The 18,130-nt window shown below is 36.3% G+C and overlaps 1 protein-coding gene across 1 annotated transcript in view; it reads right to left on the bottom strand.

The window, feature by feature from the left end:
• Nucleotides 1-18,130, bottom strand: part of LOC124169976 (dynein axonemal heavy chain 3) — a 227,678-nt gene that overhangs the window by 52,508 nt on the left and 157,040 nt on the right. Inside the window, exons 40-48 of the mRNA XM_046548676.1 lie at nucleotides 14,381-14,620; nucleotides 12,582-12,742; nucleotides 11,939-12,079; nucleotides 11,680-11,842; nucleotides 7,029-7,151; nucleotides 4,258-4,449; nucleotides 3,902-4,095; nucleotides 3,586-3,793; nucleotides 1,447-1,567 (exon numbers count right to left, since the gene is read on the bottom strand). Of these exons, the coding sequence (XP_046404632.1) occupies nucleotides 1,447-1,567; nucleotides 3,586-3,793; nucleotides 3,902-4,095; nucleotides 4,258-4,449; nucleotides 7,029-7,151; nucleotides 11,680-11,842; nucleotides 11,939-12,079; nucleotides 12,582-12,742; nucleotides 14,381-14,620 (1,543 nt within the window). The remainder of the gene's footprint in view (nucleotides 1-1,446; nucleotides 1,568-3,585; nucleotides 3,794-3,901; nucleotides 4,096-4,257; nucleotides 4,450-7,028; nucleotides 7,152-11,679; nucleotides 11,843-11,938; nucleotides 12,080-12,581; nucleotides 12,743-14,380; nucleotides 14,621-18,130) is intronic.

Below are 18,130 nucleotides of genomic sequence, written 5' to 3'. Positions count from 1 at the left end.
CTGTCGCATGCACGCCATTGGTAGCTGACTCAGAAAAATGTAGAGGACTCTAGTTGTTTAGTGCATGCAGCGCAGTTTTAGGCAAGTTAGCGAACTACATCAAATTCGCGGATGAGACTTAGTGAAAAGATATCGTTCAACGTCCCCCATGAAACCCTTCAAAAAAAATAAAAATGGTGGGAAATCGACTTTTGGGGTACCCTCCGTTACGCATTCTGCTACTGCTCAGGAACTGTTCCACTCATTGGGAAGATCGACACGAATTCGAAGACTGCAAGGTTGCGGGCTTCCCCTGACGTCAATTGATTCTTTATGCCAAACAGCGGCTCTGTATCGCGTAACATTTGAAAAAGGATCGAAATTTTCATCAAAATAATTGTAAAAAAATGGCATATGCACAAGCCCCTAGCTGAATGCATCAATACACCTACATTCAACAAATTATTTTCACCACTTCTCAATCTAAGCTCATCCAGGATGAACCCACAAGATGGAACTCCCCTTTTTAAATGAGGCGTCTTCTGGAAAAGAAGCAAGCAATAACATTAGCCGCCTCTAACCTGAGTTTTAATGTAAACATGAATCCAACAAAGTACGATGCTATCAAGCCATTGATTGATGTTCTGGATATTTTTGAAGGAGCTACATTTCTTGCTAGTGGGAGTGTACTCACAGTATCTTTAGTTATCTCCCTTAGCATTATTAAATTCCTAGAAACTAAGAAGTTTTCATATTGACATACAAGGTTTCGTCGACGATTTGCTGTTTTCCAGTAAAAGTTGGTATGAATTTTTGGAAAAAGAACAATTATTCACTATTGCCAAAATTCTTGATGTACAATTCAAAATCAATGATTTCCAAGATTCAAATAAAGTTGAAATGATAAAAAATAAATTGGCTTCGGAGATGACAAGTCTGTCTAAACAAAGTCACCCAATAAAATAGATACCTTTGGAAAAGTGCAACCGAAAATAGCTGATGTACAGCAACAGCGATCAATGTGGGGAATTTATTCAAAATAAAAAAGTAGATTTTTAAAATGTATTTGCTGTATACTTTTTTATTTGTAAATTCATCAAGTGAAATAGAAGAATAACGTTTAATATGCTTTGCGCAATTCTAGTATTCGAGGCATTCGAAATTCGAGATATTCGAATATTTGAGCTATGATTTAATATTCAAATTCGATATTCGAGTTTGAGAAATCTACTATTTGACCCATCTATAGTGAATATACTCTCAGGTTGACGATCATATGGTGTTTAATGCAGATTAGTAAGATAAAGCAGATTGCTTGCCATGCCATTGCTATTTCAGTAAAGGTCATGACTTATATCTACTCATAAACATGAGATCGCCTCATAACATTCACCTGTAAAGTTCATGAACTAAACATTTCCATCATGAGAAATATGAGAAATAAAATTAATTTGAAGTCAAAATTACCAATTAATTTTTCTGCTCTATGTAGCTTCTGCGAACATATTTCAATATTTTCCTCCAAATCTTTTTTCTTTTTAGTCATTGCTGCAAATTCATCATTAAGTGCCTGGAGTTTGTCAGTAACCTGTCAGAAAAAGGGTCAACTGTAAGTATAATTCATAGTACAATTTTACACTCAGCAGGGGCCATATGCCTTTAGTGGCCAATGGGCCACATGCCATGAGCCATTCATGAATAAAGAATTGTAAACTATTAAAACAATTTATACACTGTAATAGCTAACAGAAAAATTTGTCATACCTTTCCATTATCATTGAATTTAGTAAATGAATTACATATAATAATGAAAGTACCATGAAAACAGAGTATGCCCTCCACATGCAATGTTATCATCTAATGATTTTAGCATGAAACACACCCTATCCAATGAAATAATACGTCATACATATAAGCAGATACATGCCAAAGAATAAAATAATTATTGCATATGGTGACTAGCTGTCAACTTGGTTTACAATTCCAGGCGGCAATATCTGATTCACTCGGGCAAATAAAGTTGAGATACATACAGCAACAAGCAAGGAAAATAAGAATAAAGGCTGAAAGCCATTACAATTGAGAAAGAAGAGGTTTATCTGCGATATATTTCTGATGTTATGATGCTCATTACTTTAAAAGTTATGGGTAGGTTGAAAAAATAATATTTTTCAGGGAGACTTGTACTGATGATAAGTAGTGGATGACACAAAATAGTGCCCAATAAATTTGGGACCTTAAGGTCAACCCTGGACCTTTAAGCCATGACTTTTAATGGGAAGAGGGTTGAAAACTGAAAAATACATTATCTAATCGCACTTCCCTGCATAATTTCACATGTAAAAGAGGTTACTGTTGCTACTCCTTTCGCAGACATCCACAACACATAAGGATGACTTGTAAGTATTAAAAAAAACTGGATTGCAAAAAACCAAAAGTGATGATGACCTTTGATATACAGTCACAAGAGAGTGATAGGGTCAGGAAGTGGGGGCCTAATCTACTTACCTTCAAAAGAATAAATTAAATGGTAATGGCATTCAGTAATCAATGAAAATAATTCATTGAAATGATTTTTTGGTCAGAGTTCAATGATTTCTTCCTCAATAAAATGAAATAACTCAATTAAGACAATGTGATTCGTAGTTTTACTTAATTGGTAATTAGTAACAGAGAAAACTGGTAGGTCAAACAATTAGATCTCTGGTAACTATCTCCACATTTATGTATACACAATCCATATCTACCGTAAATCTAAAAAATAAGTTAGTAACATTAATGATGAAAAACACTTTGTTACTTCTACAAAATTCACAGTTTATATTTTATTACCGGTTTCGGCTATTATACCATTTTCAAATACTTAGTGTGTGTACAAATACGTATAGTGTTTTTCATTATTAATATGGAGCCCTTCCGCCACGTAAAAGCTTCAAGTTTCGATTTAAGTTAGTAACAGCTACTCTGATGATTTTCTTTAATTCCTACAGCACCACGACTACTAATTTGGAATTAAAAAACCTAACCTGAAATTTTATTCCTTAAAACTTCTTTAGTTACAGAGTAAGCCACAAAAGAAGCATACAATATGAATTTTGCCCCCTTTCAGGCAAACAGGAGATGTGAGAGGTCTACTGCCTACCCATGGCATGCCAAAATGCTGCACTGAGTTAAGATTGCCATTAGATTCCCACAAAAACAACAAAATTACTCCATTTTTGGCTTAACGGTCACAAATACAACAAAAGGACCAAATTTTCACCCTAACAAACTGAAACTCTGCAAGATCTGTAAGGAAAAACCAGTACATCATGCTTCGTTTTTCAATTTTCAACTTTACTTCCCCATTAGAGGTAATGATAGAAGGGTCTATAGCAGTTCAATAAGTTCCAAATTTTCTAGGTCTTAATTTTTATCACTTCCACAATTTATTTTCAATGCAAAAAATTTCCTCCCATAAGATTTTTTCGTTCCACTCTAGATTTAAGTCATCAGGTTCTGAAGTGACGGTGAGCCTGTCAACGTACATGGGAGATTACAGCTTAACAATAATTTTTGCTCCTAATGGTGTTGAAAAAATTATCTATTATGAGGGAAATACTTCACCTTTTGTAGCTGAGCTCTTTTCTCATCAAGGGTTGCCATTTGTGCAGCAAGTTCAGCCTCAGCTTCTTTGAATTTAGCCTGCTTAGGTGCAACAATTTTTATCACTCTATCATACACCTCCATTGCCAAAACCCATTTGCATAAGCCCTCACATGCATTAGAAATCGTTTTGATTTTTTCTGGACGAAAATCTCGATCAGGGATAAACCTTTAAAATTGATAGAAACAGATGATTAAATAACCAAACCACATATACACCATTTCATAAGTTTTATTCAATTAGCATTCACTAATAATTATGTTTTCGCAATATTACCGCTCTCGTATCCTCTTCATTATACCAGGGGGTATGTTGTCCTTATTATAAGTTTTCAAACTATCCAAAAACTTTAAATCACCTAACAACTTCAATGAAGGTCCCCAAAAGTCTTCAACCATTTTCCCAGACCCCTGGGGATCTGGTTTTCTTTCAGGCTTTATGCCTTTCATAACACAAATGGCTTCCATAACCTGTAAAAGAATAAATAAGATTTACACAATAAGAAAGTTACTTAATTTCAATAGTAATTTAATGAACAGTCAGAAAGAATGTATCATTGAATTTATGGTTCTGATTGAATACCCACTAAGTATGTTAATGACATACGGCTCAAAGTATGTTTGGGCACTCACAAGTTTCACTCCTGTAGGTGGATTCTTCATTGACTTAACAACAGTGATGTCTGCCGGCTTCAGAGTATTGAGAGCCACTAATGCAGCATCTAGTGCAGGAATTGCCTCAGCCAAATCACTTTCACAATCATCCTTAATAGCTTGTGCTGCTGCAGCAGCTTCATTGGCCAAAGCCTCATCAGCCCCAACAATCTAGGTACAAACAATTAAGTCTTGTTATATAGTGCTAAGATACTCAGTTTTTAAAAGTGTTTTCCACCAGAGATTAAAATGCCCTAATTTGCACACCTGCCAAACCCACATGAAACAAGCCATTGGTCAGGCTGACCTTAACTACTGTCCTAAACAACTCTTCTATGCGCTATTGAAATATGCTTTCACTGGAAATGATTTTTCTCAGCTTATTAGTTATCTTTTCAAAACTGCTCTCAGAGTTAAGCCCTGTGATATTTGTCATCAGCATTAAAGGGTCAAAAAACCCAAACAAGGTCAAGCAGCACCCCGAATAGCCTTCTTGGAGAGATTCTTTTGGTATGGTATGGTATTTGGAGGAGGCGACCGACAGCTGAGGTCATTTGCGCCATGAGGGAAGGGTAGGCAAGAACGGATGGAGAGAAACCCCGTGTCGGCATTAGCCTGCTCTTAACGAAAGGCGCCAAGGGGACCACGGCTTAACGTCCCATCCGACGGACGGAGTGTTGCACTTGAAATGTCCTCCACACAATACTCAAGCAGGGATCGGGCAATCTCTGAAAATTCTCAGCCACCGCCGGGATTTGAACCCGGTCCCACCGGGTGGGAAGCCAACACTCTAGCCACCACACCAACCCGATCCCCGAGATTCTTTTGGGTCGAGTTGTTTTGCCCAGGGAGATTATTAGGAAGGGTTTTTGAGTCAAACTAAGAGTAGCCTCTAGTCCCGTGAGAAGTGCATGGAGGCAGTATCTTGTATAAATGAATGAGTTTAGTTCAAGAGAGGCGAATGGGAGAGGAAAAATGTAGGCACGAGATACAACCGCTGCAATTTACTGCTGAACGATGTACATAGTTAATTCTAATATAGCCTTGAAGGAACACAATCAGGAAGATCCCATCATGGTAAAACATTATAATTTCATAATCAATGGAAAAATTATAAATTTCAATGGTAAAAAATTAAAAAAATTCACAAAATGATGAATACAATTCTTACATACATCACATCACAATGAAAATGGCTGTAATATGTACAGGTAAAAGAGGGAATTTGAATATTTTGTACAGCAATGAATACCCCGTGAATGGTTTCAGATGGATTAGGAAGGAAACGGTTAACTGCAGCAAAAATCACATTAATGATTTTGGGAAAAATTCATGTCTTTTGATACACTGAAGACAAAAAATGCACACTTACATACTTTTACTTCACAAATAGTGAATGACAGATCAGAAATTAATGAACTGTCATGAAAAGTAAAAATATGTACACATTGAGTTAAATGATAAGCGAAGTTCCTACCAAAAATATTAATGCCGTCAGTATTTGAAACTAGAGATGGGTCGGTTCTGGTATCTGGTTCTTGGTTCTCCCGGTTCTTGGCCTGTGGAAACGGTATCGAGAACTGATCGGTCGCATAAAGTTAGTACTTTGGAATAGGCTCGGAACGGTGGCGAGGATTTGAATTTGGTGCCCAAAGCTGAAATGGTCTGCAGCGTCAAGGCCAAAAAGTGAAGAAAAAAATTTAAAAAGCATATTATATTCTGATTGCATGGCATCCACATTTTTTTCTTTTGAGAGTAGCTGGCTAAAATGTGCATTTAAAGGTTCGTCAGTTTGTCATTCTCGCCAACATTGTAACATTTCCATAGCCACAGCCTCTTTCAAACGAGCTGGTTTTTTGCCTGCCGCCGTCTATGGCATGGCACCATTATTTCAACTAACCATTGGTCTCTATGAATGTCTTCAAATGAGTTGAATCACGCCGTTGATGGCACGGTGCCCATTTCAATCCGGCCCAGCGATGGGCAAAAAACCACACATTATAAGAATTGTGACGGTGAAGCATGCGAATAAGTTGTCAATTAAAGTAACAATTTAAGCTACATCGCAGAATACAGAATATATTTTGAACTGACTCACAAGCTACAACAAATTAATGAATGATGTCGACAGAAGTTGGGGGGTTTCACTATTGATTCATTAATACAGCCCTTAAAAATCAACACCGACCACTACTGTTTTCAGTGAATGCCTGTTAGGTGCTGCAGACAATATTTCTGCCAAAAAAAGAAGAGATTAGACCCATACAGGGCAAAATGTTGAATTTTTTAAATCAAAAACTGGAGAAAGAACCAGTGGCTGCCTGATGTAATGTGACATATTGGTTGATCATGCATTCTTTAACAACGTTTTATTTAAACTTTTTTGCTTGGAAAATAAAATTATGGATACGATCAAAGTTTTTTTACAGAGCTTTCCTGCAAATTTACATCTTAAGTGAAATTATTTTCATTGATTTCTAAGTCGAAATTTTACCATTTACTTCTAAAGTAGTCATTAATTCAAATGATAAGAGTTCAACCTCGCAACCGAGTATCGAGAACTGAGAAACAATGGAGGAGAACCAGACCTGTACCGAGAACCAAAAAATTTTAAGAACCAACTCATCCTTATTTGAAACCAATAATGAACCTAAGCTCAAAAGGAAGAAAGAGTATGTACATATTTTGCATGATAAAAATTATTTAAAAATTCTGAATGTGATCCTATTCAAATTTTTAATTCAGATCACCTCCTTTTTAGCCTCCACGACCACAGTATCTTGCTCAATTTTTATCATCAGCTTCTCAGTCTGTTCTGAAGTATCTACCAATTGTGGATGTAGTGCAGTCAACTCATCTTGCATTACTGAAACCTGAAAAAACAATGCTGTCACAATTGGAACAAGAAAAGTTGAATAATTAAACCTACAAGGGAATGGTTCTAACAAGATAACTTGTGTCAAATAAAAACTTTTGCAAATTTCAAGAGGACAAGTGAATTTCAAAAGCCAAAATACATTCCCTAATAACAATGACAGAATTAAACTTAATCAATGGTACCACAGAATGAGAAAGACATTAAGTTATTCAATGGAACTTTTTTATCACAGTGGCAAAAGTAGCAGGTAGTATTCTAGCTCATTAGGCCCATAAAAACATTATCCCTGAAAAATCGATATTCCAAATGAAGAGGTGTTTAAAATACTAAGCATATATATCCACAATGCTATTCTATAAATAATAACTCTTTGACCACCACAAGCAAATCTCAGCCATAAATGCGTAACATAAGCACATTGCAACAGGCATTTCTGTAAGTGCCATCCAGTAATGGCCTCAGATCAGGGATTCTGAAACTGAAGTAGGGCCCTTCCAGATATGGAGGCAAGAAAAGTAGTGGGGATCGATATCTTTACACCTAATCTTCTGAACTGGAAATGTCAAGTGGAGAAGGTTTTCCAAACTCACCCACATGATTAATGAAGAGAATTTTGCTTAGTTATGACTTCCATAGCAAATAAAGGGAAGGGCAAAGAATGCATAGATTCTACGTCTATCAGCATAATATCATATGAGGAGAAAATTGAGCAGACAATTGGAGGCGAGGGCAAAAGATTACTTTGGGATGTTAAAAAGTTAGGTTTCAGGAGAGGTAAATCAACCCTTGATGCAATACTGGTAATGAGAAACATGTGATATAATTAGAAAATAGTTGCTTGCTTTGTTGACAATGTTGTATTTAATTTTTTTCTGGGCTCCAGTTGACATGCGTTGCAGTGTGATAGTATATAAAGTGCAAATGGATGTCTGTCTTCACTGTTCCCCTAATATTTTAGTTGCCTTCTTGAATTTATTGACTTGAGAAGCATTTATGTGAGATATGGCATTGACAAAATTTTAAGTCACTTACACGGGGTAAGTAAATTATCTTTTATTGAAGTATTTTCCTCAATACAGTGGAACCTCGTTAAAGCGAGTACGGGCTATAGCGACACCCCCGCTATTACGAGAGATAGCCGATGCACCGTCAATTGACCCTATAATAAGCGTGTTAAAAAATTCGTTTTTACGAGACCCTTTCGGTGTTGACTCTCGCCATAGCGAGGGTTTCACCTCCGGAAGACTTTCATCAAGACTCCTTAACCTCTAATTGCTAGCGATCTGTTAGAAATGAAGTTAATGGAGTGCTCAGTCTCAAATTTATGTGGTCAACTGTCGTTCGATAAATATAATGATTGACGAAACAATGCTTTGCATTATTTTCATTCAGTGCGGCGCTTATTAATTGTTTGAATAGTTAGTCGTTATTTGAGTAAGGAAATTTAGTGATGCAAAAAAACATCGCCTTTCGTCTGCATTTATGCTTACGTTTATCGGATAGATGTTTATCTGTCACCGCACCACTCCTGTACCTGTACATCTGTTCGCAACAGGTATATTGGCTATTATTTGCTCCACCTCCGGTAAAGCGACAATTCGCTATAGCGAGTGTTTATTATTGCACCGTGGGGTATCGCTATATCGAGGTTGCACTGTATATTGATAACTTTTATCTCGTTTTTGTTCTAAAGGTTGATGTTTTAATTTCCTATTTCCTCAAGTTTTGGTATACTATTTTGTTTTTTTTATCAACAATTAAAACTGACTGTCCGATATATCGTATGCCATGCACGGGGGTCAGTTGTGGTAACTAATCTAAAGATGCCTGCTCTTATATTACAATCTCAAATTTTTGTTTTAGTATTGCATGTATGATAATAAAATGAAACTAATTTTATTTAACGTTGGAGTACAAGCATATTGTAAGTAACTATCCATAAAAAGATTATTAGCCTTGGCAATAAATAAACACCCAATGTCACCTAAGTAGGTGAATAATGATGCAAACTTACATTTGCAGACTTAGTTGCATATATACTAACTATAAAAATGTGAACCTAGCTTTGGAGAAGGAGGAATTTGTGGCATTCCTCAGTGATATGGTAATGTCAGGCTAAGCTAAATCTTTTTTAAATATAAAAGGGGATGTCTGTTTGTCTGTCCGCTACCCATTTCCATACGGCTGCATGGATTGCGGCCAAAGTCTGTACAGAGGTACATCTCATGCTCCCAAACCGTAGTGCTACTTTTAGTTGCGTCTCATGCGTCCTTAGTATCAGGAGTACGTATTTCACACTTTTAGATTTGTAAATGACGATATGTATTTTTCCCGATTAAATGAAGTGAAAATTTTCAAGCACACGAAAACGCGACGACTAAATATGAATTCTGGGAAAAGCCCATGTAATGTCATTCTGGTTCCAGCTGCCACTGTGTGAGGCCACCTTGGTACAAGCATATGAGTGCCGCTGCAACGCAGGCTGCTAGCAGGTAGCACAGTTCTCGTATAGAATCTAGGTCCCTGTGACGTCATGTGGAGTGGCATCGCATGGCTGCCAATCTGGCCTTTTTCAAATGAGGTTAAAATTGACCATTAACATTTGTCTAAACTGGGATTTCTAAAACCAAACAATTTGTATATTATAAATACACAAATGGTGGGTAACGAATCACAATCAATGCCTTTTGTCTTCTTTGATGAAGGAAACTACCCTATTGAAATTGAGAAATGCCCCCAAAATTTCAACCGATTGGACTGTGTCAAACTCAGCCAGATGAGGAAGGGAATCTTCCGAAAGAAACAACGGTGACGATGTTTCCAGTATGGTTTCAGCTATGATTCACCTACCCATCACACCACAACCGGGGATAGTACGCTTGCCGCTCAAGGACAGGGCTGAGAGTTCTTCTGACATTAGCGTCACTCTCCCCCTCCACTACCACGGTGGAGTGAGGAGGGTTGACGAGTATATTAATTGACAATCTTTTTCCAATATCGCATTCATTGCCTGATGATGCAACCAGTAATGGCCGCGAAAGCTTGCGTGACAAAGGGCAATACACAGCTGCCTCCGAAAGCCATCAACATCAATGAATCTTGCTGCGAAAGCCTACATTCCAAGGAGGTAGAAGGGTGTAAAAGGAGTATGAACTGAAGGTTATGAAACTGTATGAAATGGAAGGATGCTAGGTTAGCAAGAAAGGCAGAAAGGAAAGGTTTTGTTTAAGAGAAACAGGCCTTATGCAAACTGAAAAAGATAATTCAACATGGGAATGTGGGCATGCCAACATAATTTGTTGCATACAATCTTACCCTCACGTGAACAGTATGCAGTAACAATTTTACTCAATCCTGTGAAATTAATCCCTCAGGCTTTCTCCATGTTATAGTCCTTGCAGCTAATTTAGGGATCAAATACTTCAAATCCTGTCTGGGAGGATTTTTTCACTGCTAAGGGCAGATTACTCATGAATGTCCACCATGTTCATTGATAGAGATCCAAATTCTTAAGGCTATCATTAATCATTCATTCATAATAAATTGTTAATAAAATAATAATAGATATGTTGAAGGGAGCATGGAAACTTATTGGGTAGAGCCCTTGACAGCAGATGGAAGGGTCCTCAGTTCAAATCCTGGGTAAAAACCTTGAACACCCCTAAAAAAATCCTCACAGTATAACGTGAATCTGGAAAAGGAACTGGCACCCCTCCCTTGAATGTGTGCTATTCACATACCTGTGGCTTACTTTGGGGTGAACCATCCAATCTCATCCACTTATCCAACCAAACCTTTAGGTTTAATCTCTGAGGGTGAAAATATGTTAAAAGCCCTTTCATGAATGCAGGGGACGTTAAAATTTATCTTAATTTGAGAGGATGAGGAACCCTTTCTGTTTAACAACAATGGGGATTTTTCCAGACTCATTTGTCATTTTCCCAGGCATTCCACTACTTTCAAGACAAAATAGAATTCCACGACTTTCCAATTTTTTTACGAGAGTGACCACCCTACCATGCCCAAAATTTTCAGAGAAATCTATGTACTAACTAAATTTAACATTTTATTTTAAAAGTACATATGATGAAAAAAATTATACAAGTATAGAAGATACAGTGTCCGGCATGATACGGTGGGAATCTTTGATATTCAGCTTATTAAAACAACTTGTCTGTTTCCACACTCTTTTATTTTCACCGACCATGGTTTCGGCAACTTGTGCCATTATCAAGGTAAAGATGGAGGGATATCAAGGGAAAGATAATGGCACAAGTTGCCGAAACCATGGTCAGTGAAAATAAAAGAGTGTGGAAACAGACAAGTTGTTTTAATAAGCTGAATATAGAAGTATAAAACAAAACTTGAATGAATTTGAAAATTTACATCATGGTTAATTAATTCAAAGAGTCAGTGGTCATTGGTATAATCAACCACTTCCTGAAATAATTATGTGACTTCCTATAACATCATAAAATCTCATTACACTAATTAATTACTAGATGACTGACAGAGAAAATTACCTGAGAAGATGCAAAATCAAGCTTCTCTAGTCCCACAGAATACCTGCTGATAAGCTTGTTTATTTCCAAGGTTTTAGATTTATATAAGTCCAAAAATGTGAGAATCAGTTCAATGTATGATGTCGGTGTAACATAATTATGCCTCCTGAGAGCGTGATAAAACCTGATAGTAAAAAATGAGTCACACTATAAAAATATTTTCATTCACAACATAAATATTGAAAATTTAGAACAAATAAATGTTAATTGGTTCACTTACTTTTCAGATAACTCCAGTACACTGCTGTGAAAATGCTTGCACATTTCAACACAACTAGATCTCATTTCATCTGCTATTTCCAAATCCTTTAAAAAGAAATATGCTACTCTTTCGAGAGCATCTAAAGGCCAAGCAGTGAACCTAAAATTAAAACCAATAACATGATGGTGGTCCATAGTGAAAAGTTAAAAGCCAAAAATGAGTAATGGAGCAAAATTAAGATTGGGCAAAATGAACTTTCCAGTTAAAAATTAAGAATGCTATAAAAATGATGGATTTCATTCCATTAATTCGAGGATAGATCATTCGGACCATGAGGAAAAGAAAAATAGGGCAAAAATTTCACTGGTTGGAGGAAAAAAGTGAGGCTCAACAGTATCCTTACCATTACCAATCGACAAAATTTAACAAAAATAGCTATGCATATTTTATAGAAATTTAAGGTATAGTTAATCTGCAGTAAATGAGGCATGGTATTGACATGGCATCAAAATTCATCAACTATGATAATGCTAAGATTCTTTTGGAATGTTACCTCAAGATTTCCCATCACCCGGCCGTATTAATGGACAAATAAATATGTTGGTATTAGAATAAAGCTTAATGTAATCTCCACAGCCAATGAAATGACTAATAAATTTACCAATCTATGGTGCAACAGTTGATCAAAGATGGAAACATTCGCAGTCTATTCCTGAATGCATTTCCAATTGGAGAAAATGCCAGCACAACATGCAGGTTGGCTCGAACTCTTTCGATGAAAAAGTTATAAAGAGCCAATGGTGTGGCTTCAATTTTCTTTCCCTGGAAATATATTTTGGTGAATAAAATAACACAATGCTTCATGGGTGATAATAATTCAGAGATTAGTCTTTCTTATTTATAGAGCTAGACTAAAATAATATTTAGGAGCATGACATGTTTGGGAAATCGCTAGATCAAAAATACTTGAAATGTCAAATGGTTTACACAGTATATTGATCCAACCCCATGAACATAAATGGAAAAATTTGAACATCAACATCAACTTAAAAATCATGAAAAATATTTTTCCTGGTTAAACGCTATAAATGCTTGCCAACTTAATAGAAGAAGGGCATTCAATCTGATGGATTCATCAGCATTAATACTTAACACCAATTTTGTCTTCATACAAAGGAATGCAAGAGAGAAATTTATCTTCTTTGCCATAGTTGTGGATACTAGACACAGGGAGCAAGGGAAGAGTCAATTTCGGCAACCCCAGTTATTTCAGCCATACGGGGATGACTAGATTGGGGATAATCTTTAATTTTGTTCAGCATAGCAATTTTTCAGCCAGTAAAAGGCCCTTACACGGCATATTACTCAAGAAAAAGAGTGGTATTGAACTCTTGGCACTAAACAATCAGCACTATCATTTATTCAAGGTTTACTTAAGGCCTTTACTGGTTACACGGTACATTAACACGCACAAGTTAATGTACGTTTGCGCGAATGATTTTGGTGGACCGGAACGGAAAATGTAAGAATGCATGAACCAAATTAGAATAGGTTCTATTTTATGTGCACGCATTCACACAAGTTGGGTGGTTACAAGGTGCATTTTGGCGTTCATTCTTACATTCATACATTTACAAATTAACCCGTACGTGTTAATATATCGTGTAACCTGGCCTTGCGTCAACTACTGAAATGGGGATGGAAAAAAGAGAAAGGAACAAAGAAACAGTAATCTTCTAATGGCGATAGCTCAATTGCATACTAAAAAGGGGGAGAGAGGATAGACCACATGAGTCAGTTGAATTTTGTGCAAGATGTCGCAACCAAAAATCTCTTAGTAAGCAACATTGTTCATCTCGACCAGTCTCCTCTGCTCAACATCGGCAAGTTATCCCTATAAATTGGCCTGTATCCACTCATTAACCCTCACCACGGCTGTAACCACTTCTTTCTCATTATCCCAGGTTCATCCTATCATCTATTGCCCAACTACCTCCACAGGAGTCCTCTCCTCTTCAATACAACATAATGTTGAATGAGTTCTCATAGTCAAGAAACAGAAACCAAATCCTCTTACAGATAGTTTAACAACAAGAGTTTTAAGAATGAGGCAAGAATTCCAGTTACCCTTGTGAAAAATAAGACTAAATAAAAGGAGGAGAATGTTAAAAAAACATAATTCTGATATGAAAGATTTTTAATTTTGTCGCAAGTATAGAGTCAATGTCGCCAACTTATGGCCTAATAAAGTGGCATGCTATCCCAATTAAGTGGAGAAAACTCTAGGATATTCATCTATTGGGTTCTGTTCTTCAAGATTTGACCCAAGTAAGCGGCTGCCTAAAATAACCAGTGGACCCATTAAACGGAATCTAATGTATTTCGAAGGACACACTACATGCTTTTTTTCATATAACTTTAAAATTTATAATTTTATATAGTTGCCAATGAAATACATACCATCACTCGAGCAACATCTTGGATCCCCTCTAAGATATCTGCCTTTTCATCAGCAGGGAAAAGATTAGGAACATCACCTGTGTTTAGGATCATGTTAATATCCTCTATGAAGGACTCATCTTTTATTTGTGAGTCAGCAAACAAAAAAACCACAGGTTTACCACCTAAGCCTGCTTTCTTTAAAAGAACCTTTAGATCTTCCATCCAGTCATATCTTCCATAAGTTTTAGTTATTTCCACCTAGCATGCAAATTTAAAAACAAAGCATCTTAGCAAATACACCACAGAGTGATGAAGGTCAGTTTCATAAGGGTATCAAGTTATATAACTTTCTGCCAGAAAATTTTTAAAAATGTTTTAAAATGACCTTGTTGGAGCAATTTAAAATAAAACTAAATGATTATATATTAAAGAAATATTTGTATAACATAGATGTATAAATTTATATCTTCAATATCGAATACTTTCTAGTATTCGAGGTATTTGAGTATTCGCGGATACTTTGATACACAGTCAATAGATTTGAATAAATGCAGGGTACCAACAATTTGATTCCGAATTACGAAGTTTAAGTCATCTGCATCTCCGTTCTAAAGCCATCAAAATTGCTTGCTCATTCAACCATTTGTAATTTTAGTGATTATCAATTATATTCGGAAACACCTTGTTGATGAGCTCATCTCAACGGAATATGCAACAATTCAAGGAAATGTAATCAACCAACTCGAATCTTCCACAGGAACACAGCCATTATCGATAGTCAATAATTGCTTGGAGATTTGTTTACAAACACTGTAGTGACGTGTTTGTTGACGACTCAACACAAGCTGGGCTTATGTTGAATTATATGATTTTTATATTATTTTAATATTCTTAATATGTTTTTACAATAAAAATGTTTTTAATACTGTAACAAAGCTCAGTAATTACACTGGTAAAAAAAAATCATCTAGTTATGACCAACTTCACCGCTTTTGCAGCGTTACCAACACCTAAAAAAATACCTCTAAGAAAAAGTTTATTTTTTCCGTGAACTTTTACTATATTTTAATGTTTATTCCGTTACCCGGGGATGAGATGAATCCAAAAAAACAAACATTTGAATCGGTACAGCCATTTTCGAGTATTATATGGAGTAACTAACAGGATTCACTAACTCTTGGTTAACTATGTGGTATTCCATTATTTCCTGGATATAAACAGTTACTTATACCACTTATTTTAAGTGGTATAAGTAACTGTTTATATGCAGGAAAGAAAGTAACTAACAGGATTTTCAACTTTGTTTTACATACATATATAGATTTTCCAGCAAAGCTCAACCCGGAAAAATATTAGATATAAATACAATAACTTTCTTTGCTCCCATCCCATTTTACATTCAAACTCTATACACCATTTCATAACAGGTCTTTCCCACACCCTGCATCCATTAGTTACACTCAAATGTCTTGACTCTCCCTTCCCCTAACAGAGCTGAGGAGATCAAATTGATTCCTTACAAGTTGCAACCATAAAAATGCATGGAAAGGTGGAACATAAAATTTTAAAATTGCTATGTTAGTCAAAAAACCATTTCCTTAACCTATTTTGTCACTAATGCATGTGAAAAGACATCAAAACATGAAAAATCTCAATTTTGACATTGTAACTTGAAACATTTTCCTCTTATTTTCAGAAATTGAAATGATAATTTTACTAATAACTCTTGGATTTAGAATCATCCAGCTCTACTAATATTAAATTCCAACTTATTTCAATTTGTGAAGTAATTTTAAAAGATAATTAATATATTTGACTATTCCAAACTATAGTGAAAATAATCAAATACAGTGGAACCGCGATCTATCATTTTTCAGGGGGATGGACGAAAAAAACGTGGGAATACGATCAATGCAGGAATGTTTGGCTAGGTTGCCTATGCCCAAGGAAACACAGGATTTTTGCACGTAATAATGATATTCATGAAAGGATTCAAACAAGATTTTAACTGATTCCAGGAATATTAGTACTTCATCGAAAAATTTAGCTTATATTGTTGATTCCACTAATATCTGTTTCAAATATCCTAAAGGAACACACCACCTCGCTAAAAAATGTTTTAACTCCACTTGGTATTTGCACTGCTATTAAGGATTTCTGTCTGATGTCTGAACATTCTTATCCATCAAATGCCACTTCAAGTGCGAGAGCAATGCGCAAGTTATGCCTAAAACAACCGATTTTGCTGGTCGGATTGGTTGTGAAATAGATCACTAAGGCCAAAAATAGTCTATTATCTGAAATGTTCCCTCCTAATAAATATATTTTTGATATAATTGAGGCAATGTGTAAAGTGTGAACAAAGTTGCGTTAATTGCCAGCGACACGCCCACCTTATCCTTGGCTTCATCCCACTTCTTGTTTTCACCAGGTAGCTCGCTCTACTCCTACCGTCCTGTGCTAGCAGACAACCTGAGGCGTCCTGCAAAATTCACGTGCTTCTAGCCCGCATTCTTTTCATCATCTTCAATTATTTTCAGTCCATCTTTTAAAGTTCTCACTCATTTTTTCGGAAGGGCCATGGTCTGAAGACGAATGAAAGTAAAACTAATAAAAATGAAACCTGACTTTATTAAACCTACATGGAAAACACTCGATAGTTTGAAGTCAACTCACCCTGGAAAGTACAGAACCACTCGTACGAGGTGAAGTTCGGAACTGATGCTATTGCGTAAGACATATGCAGAGCATACTACAGAGGATGAAGCATGACCACATAACTGCGCCATGAAATTTTTTGTCCTAATACAAAGTCAACTAACCCACTCATTTCTAAGTAGTGTAGCGCCAGATGAGCAGACGAATTCGGATTGGTAGTAGGGAGAAACAAAATATCCTGAGAAGATATCCCTTCGCCAGTAACTCTGACAAGTATGTGAGACTTATAGTATAACTCGTAAATTGATAACTGATAATAACCTGATATCCTGTTTTCGGAAAAAATGCCACATCAACTGCCGAGAAGCTCAGCTACGAGGACATTGAGTTTTGCCAGAAATTGCCATCATATTTTCCAACTATTTCCTTGCTTAAAATGCTTAAATAACGTTACAACTACGTCGTGTTTGGTCCTGCTCTTTTTTAAATTACGTGCACATTACTTTTATTTCACTCGAATAAAAGTAGAACAGTAATTGCTGAAATTAATTGTTAGACACTTTTTGTGCTAATAAGTGATTCATGCATCAGTTGACCTCCAGCAGGTAGGCTGAAAAAGTTCAGTGGGCGAGACTGGGAGAGGCGTGAAACACGTTTCTATTGTTCTCGTGTAACTTGATATTTTCTTCCAAAGCTATTCTAAGGTCTTCCTAATACGATCCCTGCACGAGCTGGAATCTTTTGTTTGGTTTTGGAGAAGAAGCGTCAGAGGGGGGAGACTAACTCTGCATGGAGGAGGATAACAGATCTTGGGAAATGTTACTATCTACGCTAATGTTACCATCCCACGGCACTGAGCTTCTCCCTACGGTAGTTCTATCTCCTGGGGAAGATTCAAACTATGTGCCTGTCATAACTAGCCATGAATGACACATATATATTTCGTCTAATTTTTGTCACATAGAAGCAGGAAAATTATACATCGGGACTGCGATCTTCAAATGATCAATGTGGGAAAACAATACTTTGGGGAACAATAGATGCAGAAAAAAATTACATTGTCTATATGGAACTTTATTTGGGACCCGGGACAGCAAACGATGACTGCGG

The sequence above is a fragment of the Ischnura elegans genome, chromosome 1 (assembly GCF_921293095.1).
Source record: "Ischnura elegans chromosome 1, ioIscEleg1.1, whole genome shotgun sequence".
NCBI classification, from domain to species: Eukaryota; Metazoa; Arthropoda; class Insecta; order Odonata; family Coenagrionidae; genus Ischnura; species Ischnura elegans.
Note: the sequence above shows the minus strand (reverse complement) of the source record. Positions and strands in the feature narration are given on the sequence as shown.